Raw genomic sequence first — 24,271 nt, forward strand, 5'->3', positions numbered from 1 at the left:
TGCTCTCATCCCTAAATAGTAAGGATATTCTATTCACTACCCTCTCCACACGAGGCCAAGTACTGCATCTTGTTCCTAATTTCCCAGAGAAAATAGAGTACGTTGTTAGGTCAAATGGGAAGGGTAACATCCAGTTCCAGCAATTAGGGGCAGCAAGCAACAGTACATAAAGACCATAGAGGGCTAAAAGATGCTTTGGTTTTTCTCGGGATAGAAGCACTCTAGAAATTATATTTACAAATGTCTGCACTTACAGAACAATGTAGTAGAAATAAGCAGTTCCTCAGTTTTAAAAGATAGTTCAATTTTCTCTGCATCAGATTCAGTCAATAACGTGTCTTCCATTAACTGGATGAAACTGTTTTCTACTACTTGAAACTCTACTGCAGAAAAATTAAACAGGCAATTAAGACAGTGTTTATAATGTGTTCACAGTAGAAGTCTGGGTTTAGTGGGTTTTTTTCCTAAGAGTACAGAATAGACTGGGGAAAAGGCCAAGTACTGGAAGTCCCAATAACACCCACTGTTTATAATGCAATCAAATGTTAACTCAAGATAAAAATACTTCAAATGCTGTTTGTTATTCTTCCTCAATTCTATTCTATATTACTTGAAGATATTTAAACTACGTTTATATTTTCAGCTATCCTCCACAGAGTGGCTAGTGTTACTAAGCAGACAGCCAACAGCAAAAGGAATCATTGGAAGTATTTACTCATGTGCTTTAAGCATTTGGGACAATTTCAAAATTTCACTTCTGAAGAAACACATAAACCACAAGAAACCACTTCTCACCTGAATTTTCAACAGTTACACCACGTTTTTATCTGTATTAATACAGGGGTACAGGTGTACATGTAGGTCTAAATGGTCTGCCATGCTTGGCCTATCAGGAAGCTGGACATAATCATCCTCAACTTTCCTTTTCTACTCTGAGGTTACCAGCCAGGTAGGTCCTCTGCAATATTGGTGCACATTAACTTCCAATCTCAGTTCTACTACTAAAATATGGTTAATTAAAGCAGAAAAGCAGGCAGCCCACAAACACCTGATGGCTGACGTTTATAATGATCCAGAGCATTCTGAACCTTTTGACATAACTTTCCCAGTGTCTGCTGACAGGAATGTCCAAGTTTGGATTTTTGAAACAGTTGTTGATCAATTAAGTATCACAGCACAAGAACACGCTTTTCAGTCCACCCACAGTCTTTATTTCCAGGTCTTGTACTGCTTTTTAGACCTCCAAACTGTAAAATTATTCATATCCTCATTAGTTTTAATGAAGGAAAGTTGAAGTTCCAACTGCTGCAATTATCAGGTTTTCCTCCCCTATATGGTGACCAATCATCAAGTTTTGTAACCTCTGAAGCAGCACAGCTAATCAGCATAGCTCCAAAGCTCTTTCTGCTGCAGCATAATTCCCCAAATTTTTTTTCTTGGTCCAAGGAGGTGAAAAATAAGTCCTCTGCAATATTTTTGACTTCATGAAATACAGCTTCTTGGTTGCCAAACTACATTTGGATGAAGCAGTATACAGTTGGTTTTTTTTAAAAAAACGCCCACACACCTGTCCTAAAACCTAATTCTAAAACCTCTTTAAGAGCTAGACCTGCAGGGCAGGATGAGAGGCTATGGCAGCAGGTACCTTCTTCCAGGGGAACAGACAGAACTTCCAAGCAAACTGGATACAAGAGCAACAGCCAGAGCAGGAAGGTACATGAAGTGGTATAGTACAGTTCTTACTACATGTTCAATCACAATTTCTAAGTTACTATATAAATTATTCATATATTCCCTGCCTTCCAAGAAACAAATCAAATTTCCTTGACCAGAGGACAGTGGCAAAAATTAGACTGTGAAATGGCAACAAAATTTCTGAAACCTGTGAGCTACTACAGCAAAGAAAGCCCAGCTCAAAAAAGCTGCACAGTCAAAGGAGCAAAAGATGGTCCTATTTTCTTAAGGACATTTATTGTCCAATTCTAGCGCATTATTGCCTAGCAACACAATTTGGAACTGAAGTTCTTCCTGTAATGATTGCAAACAAAGAGCAGGACTCAGCTCCTGAGGTACCACAGCAGCATGGCCACTTCATAAATGCTATCAGCCAACACCTCGCCCTACCCAGAACCGCTGCCTCCCACCACTTCTTGCAAAAACAGAGCCCACAAAAGGAATTAGTTTGGAAAACAGTTCTGGGTAAAAACAACTAGATTTTATGCTTGTGTCAAATTATTTTTAAAGTAGAACTGCTCTTGTATGGTTCAGAGGGCAAGAGCATCAGGACTGGGTGGGGACAGACAAAACCATATATTTGAAAGCAAATGCACACTTAGGTTGGCTCAAGACTGCCACCAAACCACAGCTAAGGTAAAATTAAGCCTACAAAACATTCACTGTCTATGAGTGCCTCTTCTGGAAGAGAAGCCTTCAGCTACCAAAGTAAAAGCCTCTTTTCCAGAGACAAAGGAAACTTAAAAGGCTACAGAAGCACAGCTGTACACAACTGCTGCCACCTTCACTTTTGCATGAGAAGACTAGGACAGTACTCTAAAATGGTTATAGGGAAATGGGAATGTGATCACTTATGTAAGATGTAAAGAGACCCTATATAGCTACAAGTCCTTTGCTGTATGTATCTCAGGCTAGCTTTGTGAGGGCTGGATGGAGCGGGGAAGGTTTTTGAGGGAGGGATTCTAAACACAAAAATGTTTTATCTATGAAGGCTTTCATCTTCGCAAAAAAAGAAAATCTTATAAAGAAGAAAAAAGAACCAATCTTTGCTGAAGTGCACTTCATATTTTATTTCTTGGATTAACTACTACTCTGTCCAAATAATTTACTTTTCCAGGTTGTGTTTATACATGAGACTCAATAGTATTCTAGCTGTGAAGGTGTTACTTAAATAGCCATTAAGTGAATGCTGCTACTATTCAGAAAAACAAAATAGAAGCCGTTATCCAAAAGGAGAAATTGAAATTCTTCACTTCTTTATTTAACAGTTACTATAACCAGTTTGCAGGGAGGAGACACAGAAATACGAACTACAGTGCTATACAAATAAAGCCAGTGGGTAGTTTTAGCTTCATACAAGATCTGGTAACTTGAAAACTAAATACACCACACATGGTGATCAAAGCTCCTTATATAATACATTTCATATCTACCTTCAGCAGTTTAGCTCCAATGTCACAAAGGGACAGCAAAGTATGTTAAGACATCTAATTCCTGTTGCTGCATTGTTTGTCTATCTCACTGTCATTATTCTACACTGACCCACAGGAACTTCTTGATCATACACATTATTTCCTTGAGGCTTTGACTGCTACAGGGAGATATTAGATATAAAGGAAAGTTTTGGAAAAACCTTCCTTAAAGGCTGAACATAAAACGATCTAAGAAACATGTCTTCTAAGAAAAACTTTCAGAAGTGTTAATATGAAATGCATTAGCACCATATGAAAGATTCCTCAGATTTTAAACACGTAAAACATTAAGATCAGGAAAATCTCAGTACTCTGAAATTCAGTTCTTTGATTTCTTATCAGTCAGTAATCTTTGTGTAGTCCCAGGAAGGCAAGCAATCATAACTTGAAAGTGCCACTGGGTCAGGCTTAACCTAGCAGCTTAAGCTTAGGACCTCAATCAACAGCAAATGAAGACATTTCTTCAGCAAAAGAAGAACAAGTCTTCATCTTCTCTAATAGAAGTTCTTCCAAGAAAATTATTAGCAACTTGATTACATTAACTTGATTGCATGATCTACCGTGGTGCATTTTATTATGCTTGAGAATTATACCTTAAAGTTGAAAATGCATTGGAAAAGGTGTACTTCAAAAAAAAAACCTAATTACTATAATTACTATAACCTGCTAAATAATTACATAAGCATAGAACTTGAGTTCATTGAAAAGTTAGCTCTTATTTTGTTTGAAAAAGCAAAGAAGACATGAAATGGCTCCGTTAGGAAGATAATAACCAAAAAAATCCCCTATGAACTGAAAACTATCTAGTTTTAATTAGTAAAAAATCACAAACCACATAAAGAAATGGAACTCTGCAAAAACAATGGTATAACACAATGTACTATTTGAATGCTGTTCTAGGAAATCACATAATGCACATCTGTATTTGGCTAGCTCTTCATGCATTTTGACTATTGCTAGTCTTCAACTCAATTTTCAACAAAAAGCAACAGAAAAAGCATCCACGAATGAAGCTTCAACCAAGGTAAAAACAAATCAACTCCATTTTTAGAACTACCCTTTGCCATATATTGTTTGCAATTCTAACGTCCTTTTACAAACATAAATGTATTTTAAATAGATGGGAAGTAAAGGCTATATTTTACTCAGCTACAATTATCCTGCAGTGCTTTATCAAATGTTTTTATCCTAGGGTTCTTCTGGTACAGGAAGCCAGGAAGAACAAGCTAAAGGTAGCCTAGATGTCCTAAATTCTTTCCTCCAGTTCCAGCATTCTGTTTGAAAGAGGGAACAGTACATGACAATCTCTCAGAAGTCTGCATTTCTGCAGCTGCTCTGTGGCCACAGGAGAAACTGTGTCACTGCTTTCTGCTGTTACCTCAGGTGGTAAAGGAACAGCAGAAAGCACTGGCACAGTTGCACTCAACAGTTCTCAGGCTGGTCTTCCTCCAGGAACCCAGACTTTTGACAGCCAGAAATGTCTGTCCTCCTCTGTGAACTCAGTCCGCCACCAGCTGCTCTGGAGATACATTGCTTCCTTCTCCAAGACAGTCCCTGTCCTCAAAGGCAATGGTAAGCCTACTCCAAAAACCATGTTTAACATTTTTGCTTTTCACACCACTTCTTTCACACTTGTCCAAAATGGTTCCGAACAACAAGCAAATTCCAATGATTCTTAAGATTCAAGCATCACATACTGAATCACAAATCTGAGTGATTTGCAAAACCTCTTATTTTCAGATAACATAGTAATGTCCTGAAAGCTGGAAACCCTTCAGACAGGAAGAAAATATTGTTGACTCTCCTTCTTTCCAACAGCCACTTTCAGTTATATGAATAGACAGGTATACCACTAGAAAATAAGAGTTTGAGCATGAGCTAAACCCCAACAGAAAAACTAGACAATCAAAGATATATGTAAAGAGAAAAGCATCATCCACTACTGAACAGAAAAGTAAACTCAAGGAATCATCTGGCATCCTTTGTGGATAGCTTTACTACACAAACCAGAAATTAGAATAGCCTTTATACACTTCAGAACACACACTGCCCAAAACTGTTAGCATGTATTCAAAATGTTTTTCTTATTTCTGCTTCTTGAGCTTGTGACTTCTGCATTACCAGGCACCTCGCCAGGTAATAACAGGGAAGGAATCTTCAAAAACAACGATGCTGTCAAATGTCTCAAAAGACTAAAAAAAGGAAGGACTGGACTACTGGCACAACAACGAGAGAACAGCTCTTAATAGCTTCATCTGATTTTGAAGAAAAAAAGGCTCGAAATCTCTAAAGAACAGTTACATGTGAAGTCATTATTGAACAAAATCAGTAAAAGGGCTTGTAGAAGGTGTCAGCACAGAAAACATTCTCATTCTAGAAAGTTCAGAGTATTTTAACATTACATCTTTTTTTCAACTAGACTACTTACTCCTGGATATGTCTTCTTACAATATTTTTCTGACCGCACATTTTTATTTAAGGAAATTTTTTTGTGTGGATTTTTTTTGGCTAACTAGCTGAACTTTAACCATGTAGTGGTAGCATTCTATCTTGACCCTTAAATATGTAATTGTGAATAACTTGAATATTTTTTTTTACTGAAGTTCTTGAACTACTGTTCCATCTGTCTTTGAAGAAAGAGAGGAAAATCAAAATCCCTCAAGACTTCAGCCTTTAAATTAATCTAACTCAATGTTACTATTAACTCCACTGTCACAGAATAAGAGAACAAGAAAGCACTAATACTGAACAGAATTATAGAATAATTTAGGTTGGAAAAGACCTTCAAGATAACAGAATCCAAGCATTAACTCAGCACTGCCAAGTCCACCACTAAACCGTGTCTAAGTGCCACATCTACACACCTTTTAAATACCTTCAGGGATGATGACCCAACCTCTTCCCTGGGCAGTCTGTTCTAATGCTTGACCACCCTTTTGTGAAGAACAATCTCAATTTTCCATGGTGCAACTTGAGGCTATTTCTGCTTGTCCTATCACTTGCTACCTGGGAGAAGACATTGACCCACCTTACTACAACCTCCTTTTACAAAGGTGTAGAGAGAAAAAAGGTCTCCCCTGGACTTCCTTCCAGGTAACATCCTCCATAAAACTTGTAATCAGTTTATGAACACAGTCAGTATTCTGGTGCTTTGCAGAAGAAGATATTCCTAAGCTTTCAAGAAGATAAAAGCATATTCTCTTATTTCTACATCTTCTCAGAAGATATTTACTGTACAACAGGTATATTAAAGGTCTATATGTCTCTATCCCTACAGCCTTTCACACACATCAGCCTCTCCACCCTGCAAGGAAGGAACTAACTCACACTTACTTGGCACTTCCAATCAAAGTCCACTGTGCTTCAGCCACAAAGCTGCCTCCTGACCTGAAGTATGGAGCCAGTGCCCTTCTCTGACCAGAGGCCAGTGCCTCTCCCTTTTCAAGTTAGACTAGGGTAGACTTGCTGTTAAACTCCATATTGCATACATCAAGAAGTTGGCACTTGTATGCAAGGTTCTATGTGTGCATTTTCAAAGGCAATTTACTACATATTTTCCTCAAATATGGCCACTACACTCTAAATAAAATAAGGGTTGATGACTCAAACCTGCACACAAGAATTGAGCTGGTTTTGTTTTAATACTTGTAGGAGGTATTTGCTTTCACAATAGCAGTGGTATTAGGCACCTCCCTAGTACACCAATCCCATTACAAATTGTTTGAAATATAAGTGAGATTTCTACCAGGGTTTCAAAACTTTAAACAAGCTTTAACCTTCTGGAGAGAAGAGACACAGGACTTAAAAGAACAGAACTTGATACAGGAGTTGTGTACTGATCTAAAATAAGGAAACCTGACTATACTGAAGCATTTTCCCAAAACTTCAGTACCCAGACCAACATCAATTCATTGGGCCAGAGCACAGTCTAAAAAGGAATGAAACACCAATACAAAACTTCTCCTTCACCACTGGGAAACAAAGTATTTCACAGTGGATGTTTAATTCCTTGTACTGAAAGAATCTTTGGAGCCCCAACTGTAAAAGGGAAAAAAAATCCATTCCCTCATTAAATCTAAATAGGACATGTGCTACAGTAGTATCATAAATAGTTTCAGTTGCAAAGGACCTTTAAAGGTGATCCAAGTCAACCCTGCTGCCGCAGACAGGGACATCTTCAGTTACATCAGGTTGTCCAGAAACCCATTCAACTTGATCTTCAGTGTTTCCAAGGAGTGGACATCTGCCACCTCTCCAAACACCCTGCTCTAGTGTTTTAGCACCATCACTGTAAAAATTTTCTTCCTTCTCATCTAGTTGAAATTGGCCTTCTTTCAGTTTAAAACCATCACCTCTTGTCCTATTGTAACAGGCCTTGCTAAAATTTTGTCCCCACCTTTCTTACAGGCCTCCTTTAAAGTACTGAACAGTTGCAATGAATCTCCTCGAAGCCGCCTTTTCTCCAGGCTGAACAAACCCAATTCTCTCAGCTTCCAAAACATAATGCAATTAAACCCCTATGTGGAAGTATTTAAGAGCTCAGCTTACTTTGTATAGCAAGACAATCCACCAAATCATCTTACCACCACAAGGCTACAGCATTTTACAATGCATATTACTCCCTCGGTAAGCATTAACATGTGTGTGCTTAAAGACACTTAAGTATCAACACGTGTATACATAATTCCAAATATTTGTTACATCAATGAAAATCACTAAGAAGGAATAACTCTTCTACCAGGTTATGTTTACACAAAGAGATATTAAGCTTCTTTTCGTCAGGAAATTTGAATGTTCATTCGGTTCATTGTGGCCACATGCACTTAGAACGACCTCCCTCACTCCCCTCCACCCCTTTCATTGTGCAAGAAACAGAAACCAGACAGCCTCACTTGTCAGACCACCAATTAGCTACAGTACTTAGTGTCCAGATGACAAAACACATTTTCAGGTCAAGAGAAAGTGTCACAGCTGTACAGCTGAATACTCCCCAAAAACTAAGAGATCCAGGTCCCAAACCTTCTGCATTGCTCTGTGTTTTTAATATTCTGAAGAGCCAAAATACAGATCAGATAGAGGGATCAAAAGAACACCAAACTAGAAAAGCACAAGTTTACATCAAGATTTACATGAACAGAATTTTAACTCCAAAACCCCCCATTTAGCATTTAAATAGAAAATCTTATTCCAAAACTATCAGGAATTTTATTAGTGTCACAGATCTACTGTCACAGTTATTTAACCTATTTTTAAATCTGAAACAAGTAATGGAATACTTATCACTTTTTGGAAAAAAAAACTGGTAGTTACAGATGTTCAGAGAAAGAGTTCACAGTTCAGAATGTTCAAACACAAACATTCCACTGGAAAAAACTAAAACTGAGGAGTCTATCTGGTAGGAACCTTCATGCACACACTACTGTTGAAGTAGGTAGAGCTGAAATAAGTAACCATTGCAAAATGTTACAAGATATCTATTTTAAGAAAAAATACATTATACATCACTAAATTTGTAAAAACTTATAAATTCTTCTAGGATAAACAGGAGGCAAATTTATGCATACAGGCACCATGCTACAGCTCTGAGTCTATAAAACTGAATTTTCTTTAACAACCTAAGCAACATCTGACCACATATCTGTTCCTAAAGCTACGAACTTACCTTGAAGCATATTGCTAGACCTGAAGTTTATAACAAGATCACTTTCAGTAACCAGAAGCACATGATGGTGTAATTGCACATCCCAGAATGTAATACTACATTTAAAAAATGGTTATTTCAATGATTACACTAATGAGTTATGAACTTCCAACCCATGTGCCTACAGTTTCATAATTACACAGCTTGAAATCCTCATCAGCAAATCCAAATGCTCCTGAAATCCAAATCATTTTATAATATTGAATAATGCATGGCACCTCTGCAGCAATAAATTAAAACAAATTTCATAAAAATGCAAAGCTTCATAATCTGTATTCTAAAAGACAGTGCATTACTAAAATAAAGTGTTGCTTAGTAAGTACTAATGACAGTGGTTTGTTGACCCCTCCCCCTGGTATTTACAGTTCAGACCCTATGTCAGAAATAAACAGACCAACTCCTACCAAAATATCCTTTTTTATATGCATTTATATGTATATGGTGGCTCACAGCATATCCTACTACAGACAGTGAAATCAGACATCTGTTTCTTAAAGAAGCACTGGCTCAAAATTGCATGAAACTTTTTCCTCCTGAAAAGTGTGAAAACATGTTTTTTAAAATAGGCTGAAGCTTGACTGGTTTACATATTATTTTGTCAATAGCAAAAACAAAACTCCATCTTACTTCATTGAAGGGCCAGCAAATCAAGGTCTACAGTTTCTCTATAAGAACAACCCCAGCCCCAATGCCTTTTTTTTGATTGATTTTGAACTATTGGTAAACCCTAGACAAACTCAGTGGAAATACTGAGCAAGCATCAGTGCTGTCCTTTTGAACAAGTCAAAAAGCCTTGTCAAGATGACAAGAAAAGTCATTATTACAATCAATGAAAAATCATAGAATGGTTTTGGTTGGAAGGGAACATAAAAATCATCCAGTTCCATCCCCCTGCCGTGGGCAGAGACTCCATCCACCAGACCAGGATGTGCTCAGAGCCCCATCCAGCCTAGCCTTGAAGACTTCCAGGGATGGGGCATCCACAGCTTCTCTGGGGAACCTGTGCCAGTGCCTCATCACCCTCACGTTGAAGAATTTGCTCCTGATATCTCATCTGTCTCCTCCTTTACTTTAGAAACCTTCCCACTTGTCCTGTCACTATGTGCCCAAATCAAAAGTTTCTCTCCCTCATTGTTACCATCTTTTAGGCACTGGAAGGCTGCAATGAGGTTTTCCTAGAGCCTTCTCTTCTCCAGGCTGAACAAATCCCAACTCTCTCACCCTGTGTTCATAGAATAGGTGCTCCTTCCCTCAAATCTACTTCATGGCCCTCCTCTGGACCCTCTCCAACAGGTCCACATCTTTCTTGTGCTGAGGAATCCTGACCTGAGCTCAGTATTCCAGACTGAGTCTTTTTGCTAATCCTTTTGCTGATCCTTTTGCTAATAAAACTAAGATTTCTGGGTACCTGGAGTATCTCATTACTGAAATCACAAAATAGAAATATAAAACCAGAGGCAGTGAGGAAGAGTCACAAACAGCTACACGTATTCTGGCAGAGATACTAACCACAACTTTACAATTATAATAAGGGGGGGAAAAAACCAAAAATGCATTAAAACCAAATCAAAGAACAGCAGGCCTTACACACAAGTTTTGCCAAATTTCTGCAAGTTTATTTTCCTCATATTGATCACAACAGGCTTTTTGATCTACTAATCCCTTGGTTTGCCTCATTAACAGCAAGGAACTAGACATGAAAATTGGCTGCCTCTGAACACCCGTTTTCCCAAAAAGGCATTCAAATTTACAGAAGCATGACCAAGACACTGCCAGAAGCACTAAGTGTCAAAAGTCTGAAGTGCGTATTTCCTGCAGCCAGCTCAACAGTCAGCAAAAGCACATGCATTAGAGCAATAGCAGTATTAAACAACTAAATGTCATAAAATATTGTGTCAAAGCCCTAGTCCAGAGCAATATTAACGACCTTACAAGGAAGAAAAGCTGTAATTTTTTTCTTCTTTGATTCTTCTTTCTTTTTGATTCAGATTTTATGAAAGACACAAATCATCCAAGTTATAACACACCATTTTGCAGTAATTTGTAGAGGAGTCTACATAAAAAAACCACTGCAGCATAAGATTCAATAGGTAAAAATTCTCAGCTGTAATGAAGTCTCACATCTCTTCCAGTTTTACCCAAATAAATACAATATACTACTGTACAACAAACTGAAGAAAACGCCTCTATTTGACACCCCAGTTACCAGACAGTTACAAAACCCTAGAGAGCTCAATTACACTCAATTACTTAGAGTTTGAACAGCTTTTCTCTAACTTAAGTACGCATTATTTGCATACTATACTATATCATGTATTTGGGGACGACAACACGGTGGTCAACTTCTAGTAGGCGGAAATGTCCTAAGGGCAGGTCTGCTGTTGGGACTATGTAGGAGTCAAATGTTAAATCTTTAAGGTCGGTGTACTCATAGGTTCAGTATCATTGGTGGCCAATGGCTTTTAGGGTTAGGTCGGGTTCATTGATTTTGTCTATCATATAGTGGATTCATAAGGATGGTAGGGCAAGCATGAGTAGAACTATGGCGGGGAGAATTGTTCAGACGAGTTCAATTACTTGTGCGTTGACTGTGCTTGATGATAGTTTTTCTGTGAGTGTATGGGTTAATAGACAGAGGACTAGGCTGCAGATTGCTGGTGCAACCATTAGGGCGTGATCGTGGAATCCTATTTGTTCTTCTATGATAGGTGAGGAAGCGTCTTGGAAGTTAAATTGTGAGTGGTTGGCCATGTTTGGGTGGAGACGTGCTGGGCTTTCACCTGCAATTTAGTCTTGACAAGGCTATGTAATTATTTTACTAACACCTCTTTATGAGAAAGAAGCATAAGTGGTCTATACAGTTGGCTCGAAACCAACATGTGGGGGTTCGACCCCTTCCATTCTTGGACTTGGACAAAGGCAGGCCGCAAAAGCATGACAAAAAAGCTGCAAAGCATGACTTTCACAGGCTCTGCTGACACACTGGGAGGTAACTTAAAACAGTATTGAGGCCTCTGCCACCTGCATCCAGGGAAAGCTTTTAAAGCAGCAATGCTGTAACTCCATGTGAGGAGAAACTGCCTCAGAACACCCTACCCCTTTATTTAAACTACTGAGACTTTTCTATCCACTTGCCCCCTTCTCATGTCTCACTTGATGTTGCCATTTTTCATCTTGATGTAGAAATTTTCCTTATCACCTCACAGTCTTCAGTCAGAGCTTCTATATTTACCTAAGGGTTACTGTGGCTCTGATTTACTTGGAATTTGATAGCTGAATAGAATAGAAACTGATCAAAGGTGGAACTAGCTCATAATAACTTAAATACACATTGCACATTAGAGTATGCCATCACTTTCACAGTCAAAATGACAGCCCTCAGGGTCTACAGAGTCAAATCCAGGTCAAAAAAAACCTGCTCTACAGTGCTAAACCCAGACAGCCATCACTCCCAGTGACTAAACCTGCCTGCAAACAACAGAAAAGTTCCAAATCCACTGGCAGAAAACATGTCTTCAGCGTATTTTTCTACCTGAATAAACACTTCTTTTGTATAATTATATCAGTTTTGAAGTTCACATCTGCTTCATTTTTATTGCTTTGTTGAAAAATCTTCTCCAAACCAGCCTCACACTTGCAAAATCATCACTGAAACTAAAGCTACCTGCAAAGGCTTCTGTCTGAAGTAGGGCTTCAAAGAGTTACTTAGCATGTGTGACAAAAGCTTCAGCCAGATCTTGAGCTTCTTATGAGGAGATGCATGGGCCCAATAGCCATTTTGAACAGGCAGCAGCTGATTTTCCTAGTATTAGGAGACCATCCAGGAGACATGTTTTTTCAATATTGCATTTCTGCTGTAGTGAGCTCAGAAGAAAGAATTCATCGATTTTCCTATTTAATATTTCATTAAATGCTTTGCTAAAATAGGTATCTGAGCTACACTTAATTCATACCATTTACCTGATATCATCATTAGAAACAGTTAAATGACAGTTGCAGTCACTACAAATCTGATACAGTGTCACTATTTCAGCATTTCACTGACGTTGCTTTGTGTCCTTCAAAAGCTTCTGCTGCTGTTAAAAAACCCTACTCATCTATATTTAACAAAGAAGATACCCAAGAAGAAACTAATTTCTAAGATCATACTGTTATCCTGCTATTTCAGTGTCAGCACACTGCCCATCACAATGCCTTTTTTTATTCCTTCCACTTCTGAAAAAACCACCCCACACCACAGAACACCCCCCACCGTTAGCAGCGGAGCTGCCGACAAGTCTCCGGAGAGCTTAAAGCCACATCACCTCCTAGGATGACATGCCTAATCTTTCACCATCAGCACTGATCAGAAAATGTACCTTTACAAAAATGTTCAGCAGCTTTGTTGGCTCAACTGTAGCTACTGCAATACTGCCCTTGCAAACACAGTCTTAGAAAACAACACCCAAGATATCCACAAAAACCAAAAACTACCAAGCAACAAGAAAAAGACACAGAAGCAAACAAACAGATGAAAAAACCCTACAAAAGAAAATCAAAACAACCCAAAGAAAAACCCAGCACCCTGATAGCAGACCACCATCTCCTACTTCAGAAGGGCTCTGCTGAAAAAGCACACTTGTAAACATGTTTTGCTTGTATTTAATCCTGTCAAAATATGAACACAGATATATATATATATATATATATATATAAAGTTTGATAGAAAGTCTACTTTCCCTGTAGACCTCTACATTTATTCAGAAAGCAGAACTGTTCTGATTGAGGAAGCTTGTTGTCCTATAAGCAAAGCAAGTTTTAACTTAACACAGGCTTTCATTACATCTTCTTAGCCTCCCCAGGTGTTTGCTAGTATATGAAAACATGATTCCACGTAAACATCAGCAGGAAGTCTGGATGGTTACATTCAGTTTATGCATTTCAGACATGTGCCAAGCACAGGGCTCCATGTACACAGTGCTATCAAAGGAAACATTTTGTACTCTTATCTTTTACACAGTAAAGAAATTTTCTCAGAACATTTTCTTGCTGAAGAGTTCATTTCAAGTGGGAAATCTGTTAAGAACAGTATACAAAGAGGACTCTATTTATAGCTTCAACATTAAAATCAGACAATTTAAATAGCACGTTCTTATTCAACTGACAAAATTTGGGAATTTTAATTAATTCATCATTCAGAATATCAGGACATGAACCAATTGCAGGAAAATGTGCTGAAAACAAGCTATTTTAAAGCTATTCTACAAAACTATGTCAACTAGCCTTGGACATCCAATTTAGGTCACAGATTATTGCTGAGGCAACAGCAGCAAGAGAGTCTCTCAGCCAGCAGAATTTCCAAAGCATTTTCACGTGACATGTTACCAAGCATATGTAGTACTAATTTAGATCTGTTTTATAGGCAATTAAAAAAATGCCACTCTGTCCAGCATAACTGCACAGTTGAACTTTGATTAACCTGGAGTTCAAGAGGAAGTCAGGAAGTTAATGTAAGCAGAGCTCAAAACCACTGCCACTCCCAGTGATGGGCATTACACATTCCAGTGCCATTACTTCAGGGTTGGAACTTGACCATTTACTCTGTTTTTTAGTTCCCTCTCATTTGTTCACTAACCCACCACAGCACTTGCTGCTTACCTCATGAGTAGTTGTCTCCCCTTAACAGTCTATTGTTAAGGACTGTCAAAAGCTTTTGAAATTCCAAATAAATTATATCTGATAGCACTCTCCCCTGTTTTGTTGTCACAGTGAAAGAATTCAATAGATTAGCAAAGACATTTTCCTCTGAAGAAACTGTGCTAATTTACTGCTATCAAAGTATGATCTAGAGCAGATTATCTCTTAAAAAGCAGCAGCGTTTCCTCTGCCACTGAAGAAGAGCTTGATGGTAAGCAGTGCCAAACACACCTTTGGTTAAAGGCACTGAGGTTAAGTGCAATCTTATTTTTATAGAGAGTGACTGATTTAATGTGAAACTAATGTCACTGGCTTGGATGCACAGCAAAGGATGACAAGGAAGCAACAAACCTGTGGTCTATTCATCTACTGCATATACAGATAATCATAACCAAAGACAAGCAGAGCACAGATAAACGTACCAAAAATTCCTTCATCTATTCAGGGCCTTTAAACACCAAATAAGATAGCAGGCAAATCTGACCTGAGCATCTCCTCCCCTTTTTTGCAAAGCTTAAAGATCCCCTAGTAGAGATTCTCAGTGTGAAATAACACTGGTGAAGGCTCAAAGACTAACAGGCCACAGTAAAGCTATCAAAACTATTTGTAAGCCTTTTATAGGGCTGGTTCTTTGATATCAGATCATATCAAACTTTGTAAGTAGGTAGTATGGACAGCTCCTTACACATGCTATGGCCCAATTCCACTCTCAAATGAAAGAATTTTCCAACCTCTCAGACCAGCAGATCCCTTACAACATTCTCCCTTATTTTAATCAAAAAAATCTGATTTTTCACTGCAGCTGCTCTGTTTAGCAAGTCTCTTATCCCTGTTTCAACAAGCTACTCTGAAGAAAATGACAGGGATACATCCCCTGTAATTGAGATATCAGAGGAAGAGAAATTGAGGAGTTTGCTGTATTCCTAAACCACACCAGACCACTTCAAAGAGTAAGATTCAAGTTTCCCAGCGAGTTTTCCCTAAGGCAGCCTCAGAGCCTCACTTAGCACTGTCATAACTGAGGAAGCTTAGACCCACAGCTGTGACCTAGAAGCTTATTCAGCTACACATACTCAGCCAGTGACAGCCACTGACAGGGTATAGCAAAGGCTTTGGTCCCAACTTAAAAACTACATGGCATATCAAATATTCTGCACATTGATGCTCACATTTCCACAAGAGCTCCTCTACCAGTACTTCAGAGAAAATCCTGGGTAAACATACTAATTTTCATTAACTGATGAGACCAGCAAAACATTTCTCTTTGATGTAATATCTCATTTTATGACATCTTATGCTTTTGGTTTTATTCTTTATACACAGCTGTTCAATTTCAGAACTCAATCTTTTGTCTCCAAACACTCCTGAAAAAAAAGTCTTAAGGTGTGTTAAGTGTACTTTCAATAAATATGGACAAGCAAGAAACACAAATATGATAAAAAGAATATATAACAGAGTTCCACTGTTTTTAAAAATTCCCACACAAACCACCCTAAAATGACACTGAAGTACACCCTAAACAATTTTCTAAGATACAAAGAAGCAGCATCCCATTAATCATAAGCAAAATGTTCTGGTTTGTATTAAGTCATTGAAGAATCAACACAGCATACAAAACTAACAATCCTGTTTGCAATATAGTAAATTACTTTTTAAGTCGTCAAGCATATGGCACTTTAAATAGACAAAGCAATTTGTCTAAAAGCACAAGCATATCCCCTATTTGGATCTTCAGTTTAAAGCCATTAATTTTTTTCCTCTGATTTTATGAAGAAAAAAGATAAAATCAGCAAAGTTTTATAAATACCCCCCTTCTCTATGCTGAATAAGTCACCAGTAAGTTTCCCAAAATTATATTTTTCTGACAATCAAAAATAAAATTAAAAGAGGTTTCTCTGCAGTTACTACTACCCAGACAAGAAATTTTATTTTATTTGAAATTTATTTTATTTATTTATTTTATTTTAATTGAAATTTAGAGACTCACACCTTTTAAAATGAATAAGCAGCCTGCTCAGACTTTCACTAGCAAATCATAGGAACTCCTCCCAAAATTTAACAGGTCAAGGTGCTGTTCTTGTCATCACAGGATTAGTCTATTTTCTTACACTCAACCATGACATTTGAATGATTCTCAAAAACTTAATTCCATGCAAAGGAAGAGATTCTAGAAGATATTTTACGTGGTATTTATTTTTAAGTGGCATAAAAAAGAAAAAAATTCTTGCAAAACCCGCATTTTTCACCATGGTATTTGAATACAGAAATAAAAAGAAACACAGAACTGCTTGAAAAGGTTAAGCCCTTAGTGAACCCTGCTAGGCTTCTCTTCTCACTGCTTGGGTCATATTTCCCATTCCCCCATTCTACTCCAGAAGGGAAGAGTTACAGCAGTTATGGGCAGATAAGTTTAAGAACATTTAACATCCATTTCACCTGCCATAGATCCAAGAAACGAGAAAGCAGCATTTGTTATTTGAGAACACACATAACATTTTCATACAAGCTTTACCTTATCTTTGTCTTCCACAACATCTGCCAGCACATCATCTGGGTCCAGGATTCCTCCATCTGTATACTCCAGGTGGTGAATATTTACCCAGGAAGCTGGATCCTGTAAGACAGATACAAGAATTCTCAACCTACCCTTGCATGATTTCAGTGCTATCAGACATAGCAGTTGTGTGTCCCACTTATTTGCCACCTACTTCCCTCTCTAGTCATGAGGTAGAAGACTGGAGCCACTACTCAAAATTGAAACTGAGAGCAACTGAAAACTGCAGATGAAAAACAAGGCAATACCTACAGAACATTACACAAAAAAAAACCTTGAAAATATGCATTTTTATTTCCTTATCAATCTTTATCTAATTTGAATAGTAAATTTAAAACAATAAAAAAATATTTTTGTTTTACAATACTTTAAAGATAGAATATTTTGGTTATTATAAGCATAAACAAATAAATAAATAAATATATATATATATATATATGGATTGGCATGTACCCCTCCTGACAGGTTGTGGGGAGGTATATCCATATATTTTTAGACATCTAAAACACATCCATCATTTCTTTCTCTGAGGAGGCAGATAATCCTATTGTGGCAAAAAATCCCAAAAGAATAAGTAAATTCCAGTTTGCTTTCACAAATAAGTACTCTCAAATTCCAATGCAACACGGAGTACCATATTAACAGGGATCAGATTAATTCTCCAAAACTAATGCTTTCTTCATAGATTATTAACTCCTTCACTTCAACAACCAGGAGTTGAGCCATCACTCCACTGACCCTGAAGCCAAAAGGCTCAGAGTGTACTGCTCAACAGCAAATTCTCCCTGACAGGAAATAGAAAATGAGAGAGCAGACACACAGCCTGTAGCCACTGCCCCCAAACTATACCAGCTACCTGTGTACACAGCTTCCAAGTGGTATTTATGGCTGAACTGCCTTAGTTAAGACTTATCCTCCTAGGACCAGTTCTTGTGGTTTAATGAGCACATGGCAGCTCAGTGAGTCACAATGATGTGTGAGTTCTCTGAGCTATCAGCACTGATGAACATGGCATCTGCTGCAGCACAATGAAGAAAGAAAACATGCCTGGTTAGGATTATAAAGCATATTTGAGTCCTCCATCAAATATTATGAAGAGTGGCCAGAATATGCTAAAATTAAGGGCCAGGAAAGGGGCATGCACACACATGGCTTTGAGAAATGTTTCAGAAATGGACAAAAAAAGGATGACAACTGATCACCTGCAACTGAGGGTTAAGTGTAACTAGATACAGTACAGCTGTGTAACAACCACACAATTAAGCATCTAAAAGTATTTCAATTTGTAACATGTCCATTTAATCTCTAATTTACCTCTTACTACAGTTATTTCATTTTGCAATGAAACCACCCATTTGTGAAATAGCAAATGTTTGTTCATTCTAGGTATTACAAAGTTTAAGAGTATCAATTAATATGCTTTTTCCTCTGCAAAGTGACAAAGTGTGGAAAACTATTATAGCTCAAATTTCTATTTTTAAGCCCAGGGCTCAGGTATTTTTACCATAACCATAAAATTCTAAGACAAAAAAGCAGAAAAGAAACGTACCTTTATGCAATAAATAAGCAGTTTGAGATTATACAATTTACCTAATGCAGTTACCTTGAAAAAAGAGAATTAGTTTGACCCTACCAATAAAATTAGAAAATATGATACTTTAAAACCAGAACACATCAGTAGCTACAGATGTTCCACCTGAACGTTTTAACTAATGCAACCACAAAGCTTTTAATAGTTAACAGCTTTAAAACAGCATAATTGAAAATCACTCCTCTTAACTGGACAAACTTCTGTGGCTAACCTATTTGGCTGAAGATACATTAAAACCCGCTGTATTATGGTGTTGAAGTGTTAAGAATAAAGTTGAAGTTAAAAAATACACAGCTGATTAGAAAACTTTCAGTGTTCACTTCTATTTGTGATTTGGTAACTGTACCAACCGAGATGAGTCATTGAAACAGAAACAAATTAAAAACAAGTGTAAAACACTCTTGTCCCAATAGAATGATGCAAGTTGGCAGGACACAAGCTCAAGACACACAGCCACCCTAAAGTACATTAAATTTAACAAATTCTTAACCCTCTTTTACTTTGGGCTACAGCAAAAACAGTAATTTAATTATTTTTATTAGTGGCAATATCAAAAGAACATCTCTAAAAGTCTCAAAGAACAGAAGATGCCATTCCTCAGCAATCTTTTGGAACAAGTGTAGCCAATGCAAGATTCTTTAAAAGAAAACAAAGACAATTAACACTGAAATACAAGAACTAAACTGGGCAGGATTCACAGTTTGTTTTGAAGAAAAGTACTTAATGGCTTAGACACATGCTGTGGCTCAGGTACACACAGTATGAACACACCACAACCTTCAGTTCTCAAGGACTCCCCAGTTACAATAACCAGCATAGACTAGAGCAAGACTGAATACTTGCTGCCTCAGAAATAAAAATGTGAATGGCTTATATGAACTTCATCCTTGAAAGCTAAAAACCCATGCTGGGAGCAGGGAGCTTTTCATAAACTTGTTTGATGAAGCAAACAGTAACTACTGCTAGATAGCCCAGGTTATCATTCACACAGTCACAAAAGTAACAATTGTTCATCTGACCAGCAAACCCACTCAGCCATTCAAAAAGATTTCCAAGTCAGAGAACATGTTCTCTTCTTTCAGTCAACTCCAAACACTGCCATGCATTGGATACAAAGTGTCCATACAAAAAACCAAACAAACAACCAACAACAAAAAAGACCAAAAAAATCAACAACTAAAATCTATATATCTGTTTGTTTCTTCTGTGTTTCTTTGCCTGCACCAGGAGTCCAGACAGCCTCACTAAATAAAACATTAACATTTTAGAAAACTCATTATTTAAAACAAGCTATTAACTGTTGTCCTCTTATTGCAAAGGCTCCCATACCTTCTTGGTGATTTCTCATGGGCATCTGCTCGCAGCACTGACTCCTTCTTCACCACACAACCAACAAACTCCAGCTTTCCTCACCCAGCTAACCCACTCTTTCATAGCACTCGTCTTCTTATTGGACACAGCTGTGGCCTATTAAGGGCAGGCCTGTTCCTAATCTTGGTGATTAGTACAGCTGCAACTCCTCAGGTGTGAGACTGCCTTCTGCACTATTCTCTTACATTCTATTCCTCCACAATTAACTACCAGCAGACATAAAAGTTGAGTATCTAAAGTTCCAAACAGCACCGTATCCACATGCACAAACTCACATTTTGCACATTATTTAGAGCTCAAAAGGAGTAGAACAGATCCAAAATATAACCATGGTACACCCAAGAATCATTATCAGAGAAAATGAAACCTGCTCAGGAGAAGGACTGTCCTATTTTAAGGTTCTTATGCTTTACTATGATAGAACAATCAAAAGGGGCAATCAAGAACACTTCAGGTTTCCATGTGTTTTAAAACTCCTAGGCAGGAGATAGATTGCTTCTCTAAAGTAACAGAGTAATTTTATAGCTCATAAAGTATATGACTGAAAGCCTTGCAAAACAGAGCTTGCTGATTCTACAGTGTCTCCTGAATGGTCAAAGTCAGAACCCAGTAACAGAGATGACAGGCTGTGCAAAGGGTAGCACCAGACAGCTTCAACAAAATAACACTTCTTACCTACTGAAAGCAGCAAATGCTGGATGACACTCCATTTTTGATCAGGGAAGAGATTAAGAGAATACTTGTTGAGAAGGCACTTGCTGAGAACCTATGAATTATAAAGGAAAAGAAGTCTAACAACTGTATTCTAAAACACTAGGACAAATTTTGGGGTGGTTTTTTAGATGATTGATTGTTGCTCCTTTAAATTTCTCTAGCTTGAGATTGAAATTTTATTCTAATGAATGACAGTGTCTAGAACGATTCTTCACTGTATCTTCTTAATCATAATGATTAAAACTTGACATGCTTAAAAAGAAATACTTAAGTTTTGAAAAATAAAAAAGCCTCTTGTAAAAATAAAGCATTAATAGAGCCTGGAAGCTCAGGGCAGCAATCAGGTATGATTACCTGATTCTATCTGTGCTCCTAAATGCTCTCCTGTTAGAAAGTTCATCTTGAAGAAAACACAAACTACAGTTCCAAAAAATCCTAGCATCACAAGTGGGGAGAGCTCTCTCACAGCACAGTACATAACCCCTAGGCAGAAATTCAGCTGAGGTACAAACTTGTAACAATCTACGTAAAGAAGACGTATGACTAAGTTACCTGGTATAATTCATAACAGCACTTGGCAAATGAATATTGAACAGTTACTCTGATGTGCATTTTACCTTAGGGCTGCAAGTCATGTTTGCGTTTAACATCAAGCCACTTAAAAGCTGTTTATCATCATTTCCTTTATGTGTGGGAGAACACTTGAGGAATTACTATGCAAATATTTACCAAATGTTAAATTAAAGCCAGGTCACACGAATGCACAAGTGCAATGTAGGCAGAGAAGTGACATAAATTTTAAAAAATGGGCTTGACATTCATTTTGTCACAGAATCCTGACTTAGCTGTTGCCACCTAATACAACACCATCACTGTTCAAATAGTCTAAAACAGGTTCAAGAATTCTACACATTTATTTTCAGTCAACATACACACTCAAATGAAAAACCAATCCATTTATAATTAAAGCACTCCCATTTATTGTTAGGTTTTTAAACAAATCAATAAATTCACATTTTTTTGTATCAGAAAGTTGGAGTGCATTCTTGATTCTTTTTGTTCCCAACTCCAATAGAAAAGTACCAGTCTCCTTTTCTGAAAGCTAAGCAACATAGCTAATAAATGTTACAATCCACACTGGTATTTCCGACTGTTAATGAACAAGAGAATCCAAATGAGTTTAAATATGTTTCAGCTGACCATCAATAAAATAAACACCACCGCTTGATGATTTCACAATTAATTATTGTTTGATGCTGTATTTTGTTCCACTCTGCAGAACGCATAAAATTAAGAGCAAACCCTCTACCGGAATTTTTAATTCAATATAGTAACAATGGGATGCACTTAAAAAAAATCAGAAATAGGACTGACTTAAAATTATTCCTCGTCCTGATATTTCTGAAGTACCTCCACATCAATGCTTCACTAGAGCAAACAGACTCCAATGAAATGCAGCATTAAATTGGAAATAATATATGCCTGTTCCACATACACAACAAAGGAATAAATGTTAGGTCAAACTTGGGGGAAGGAGAGGCCTCTGGTCATATTGTTTTCTGTCACTTAGACAGTAAAAGTAAAACTAAAAATCCCATAATCATAAAATATTTTCTGATAAAGAGATATTTTAGGTTAAGGTCAGTAAAAGAGGTATTCTACCCCTCAATCATTTTTAGATTCTAAATTGCAATGTGATGCATTACCTCAATATATTAAGTAGTATTTAATGATTTCTATAAGCATTTTAAGGCTACACAGTGTAGCCTCATTACACACAGCCAAACAGCACTAAGTATTAGTTACTCTCAGACCACAGCTTGGGGAGCAGAGCACAAAAAGCAGCTTGGAGAGGAACATATGGATGAGATTGGTCACAGCCTCAAACCTGATCTCGAAATCCTTCTCAAAGTTTATCGCTGAATTAGAAGAGCCTTAAGCATTTTTGGTTCGCTCACCAAAACCACCTCCAAACAAGCCTGAAATGGTACTTTATTCAAATTTCATCTCAACTGCCACCAACAGGGATGTCATCTTCAACTGTACTAGAGATGGGGCTCTGTTTCTACAGCAATATGAATACTGAGTTTCCAAAATCAAGAACTGATCACAAAGCCAACATTGCACACTACAGACTATCGCAATCTGGAGCTGAACAGTTAGAGCTCAGCAACAACATAACATGCATGCATTGATGTCCTTGTACAGCCTAAGACAAACCCAAAGGAAAAAACCAAATGCCCCAATATGCATCACACCCCATCCTTACAGGAGGCAAACAACCACCACTTCTACTCTCTTCATATGTACAAATGTAGAATTGTATCATTGCATACAATATTGTAGGTTACAGACATTACATTTCTATGGAATAAAAGGAGCCACAAGAAGTTTCTGTAAGAATCAAAGATGAACAGCTATCTGCACAAGAGATTAAGTCTGCTCCAGACATTACTGAATGCAGCAATTCCTGGCACAGACCTGATCTGAATAAACCTCCCTATACGAAGTACATGAGTATACATCATACACACATATATATATTTACACACACACTTGGAGCTGAGTACAAATTGGGTCTTTTCACAAACTGCAAAAAATAGAGATAAAGCAATATTTAGGTTTCACTGCTCAGGAAGCTTCCAGAGTTTAGTTTACATTACACATAACAGAGGACGTTACAAGCTCATATTTCTAGGTCTCACAGTTGAAAAAATAAATTCTTCTTACCTCTAATTAATTACATTGTCTTTATAGCATAACATTAACAAACACATTTTAACCCTTTCCAGTTAGAAATTCAAAAGCAGCAGAAATCTTTAAGGTAGTACAAGGAAGAGAAACATGCTACAACACAGTGAGATAGTAAAATAAAACTCCTCGTGTATTTCATAGTGCTATTGCCCTCCTTCACCAACACTCTGACTCTGCTTGTATTAGAAGTGAAAATGCTGCAAGATGCTAGAGAGAAGATAAAACTTCTTTATAGCCTTCTACCAGCTGGAGTGACACACATTCTCTCAAGTTATTAATATTAAAGAAAGATCTATACTGAGTGAGCTCAAGGACAGAAATTAAAGCTGAGGCAAGGGCAAAGGACAAGGTAGTCTGCTCTGAGAGAAACTACTTTTAAGCATTCAGAAATAAAGCTACAGAAAACACAGAAGGCCATACAGCAGAAATAGTCTTAGAAAGGTGACTGTAAGGGATGCTTCCTAATCTGTCCTCCAGATGAAATAAAGTACTATAAAAATAAAACCGCACAGGAAAGGATCTTCGGAGAGGAATTCACCCTTAACTGGCAGGGTGATGGGGAACAGAAAGAAGTTCATTGCAAGCAATCAAACTTGTGAGTACATGGAAGACAAAGCTCTTCCCTTTTCACAATAAATTTAGCAGGTCTAACAAGCTTTCAAACCTCATGCCAAAACATGATCACAAGAAGTAACACCAGTCTA

The 24,271-nt window shown here is 37.6% G+C and overlaps 1 protein-coding gene across 2 annotated transcripts in view; it reads right to left on the minus strand.

The window, feature by feature from the left end:
- Window positions 1-24,271, minus strand: part of PARD3B (par-3 family cell polarity regulator beta) — a 394,093-nt gene that overhangs the window by 351,677 nt on the left and 18,145 nt on the right. For both annotated transcript variants that reach the window (XM_066553233.1, XM_066553232.1), the window contains exon 2: window positions 17,096-17,197. In XM_066553233.1, the coding sequence (XP_066409330.1) occupies window positions 17,096-17,197 (102 nt within the window). The remainder of the gene's footprint in view (window positions 1-17,095; window positions 17,198-24,271) is intronic.

The sequence above is a fragment of the Molothrus aeneus genome, chromosome 7 (assembly GCF_037042795.1).
Source record: "Molothrus aeneus isolate 106 chromosome 7, BPBGC_Maene_1.0, whole genome shotgun sequence".
Taxonomy (NCBI): domain Eukaryota; kingdom Metazoa; phylum Chordata; class Aves; order Passeriformes; family Icteridae; genus Molothrus; species Molothrus aeneus.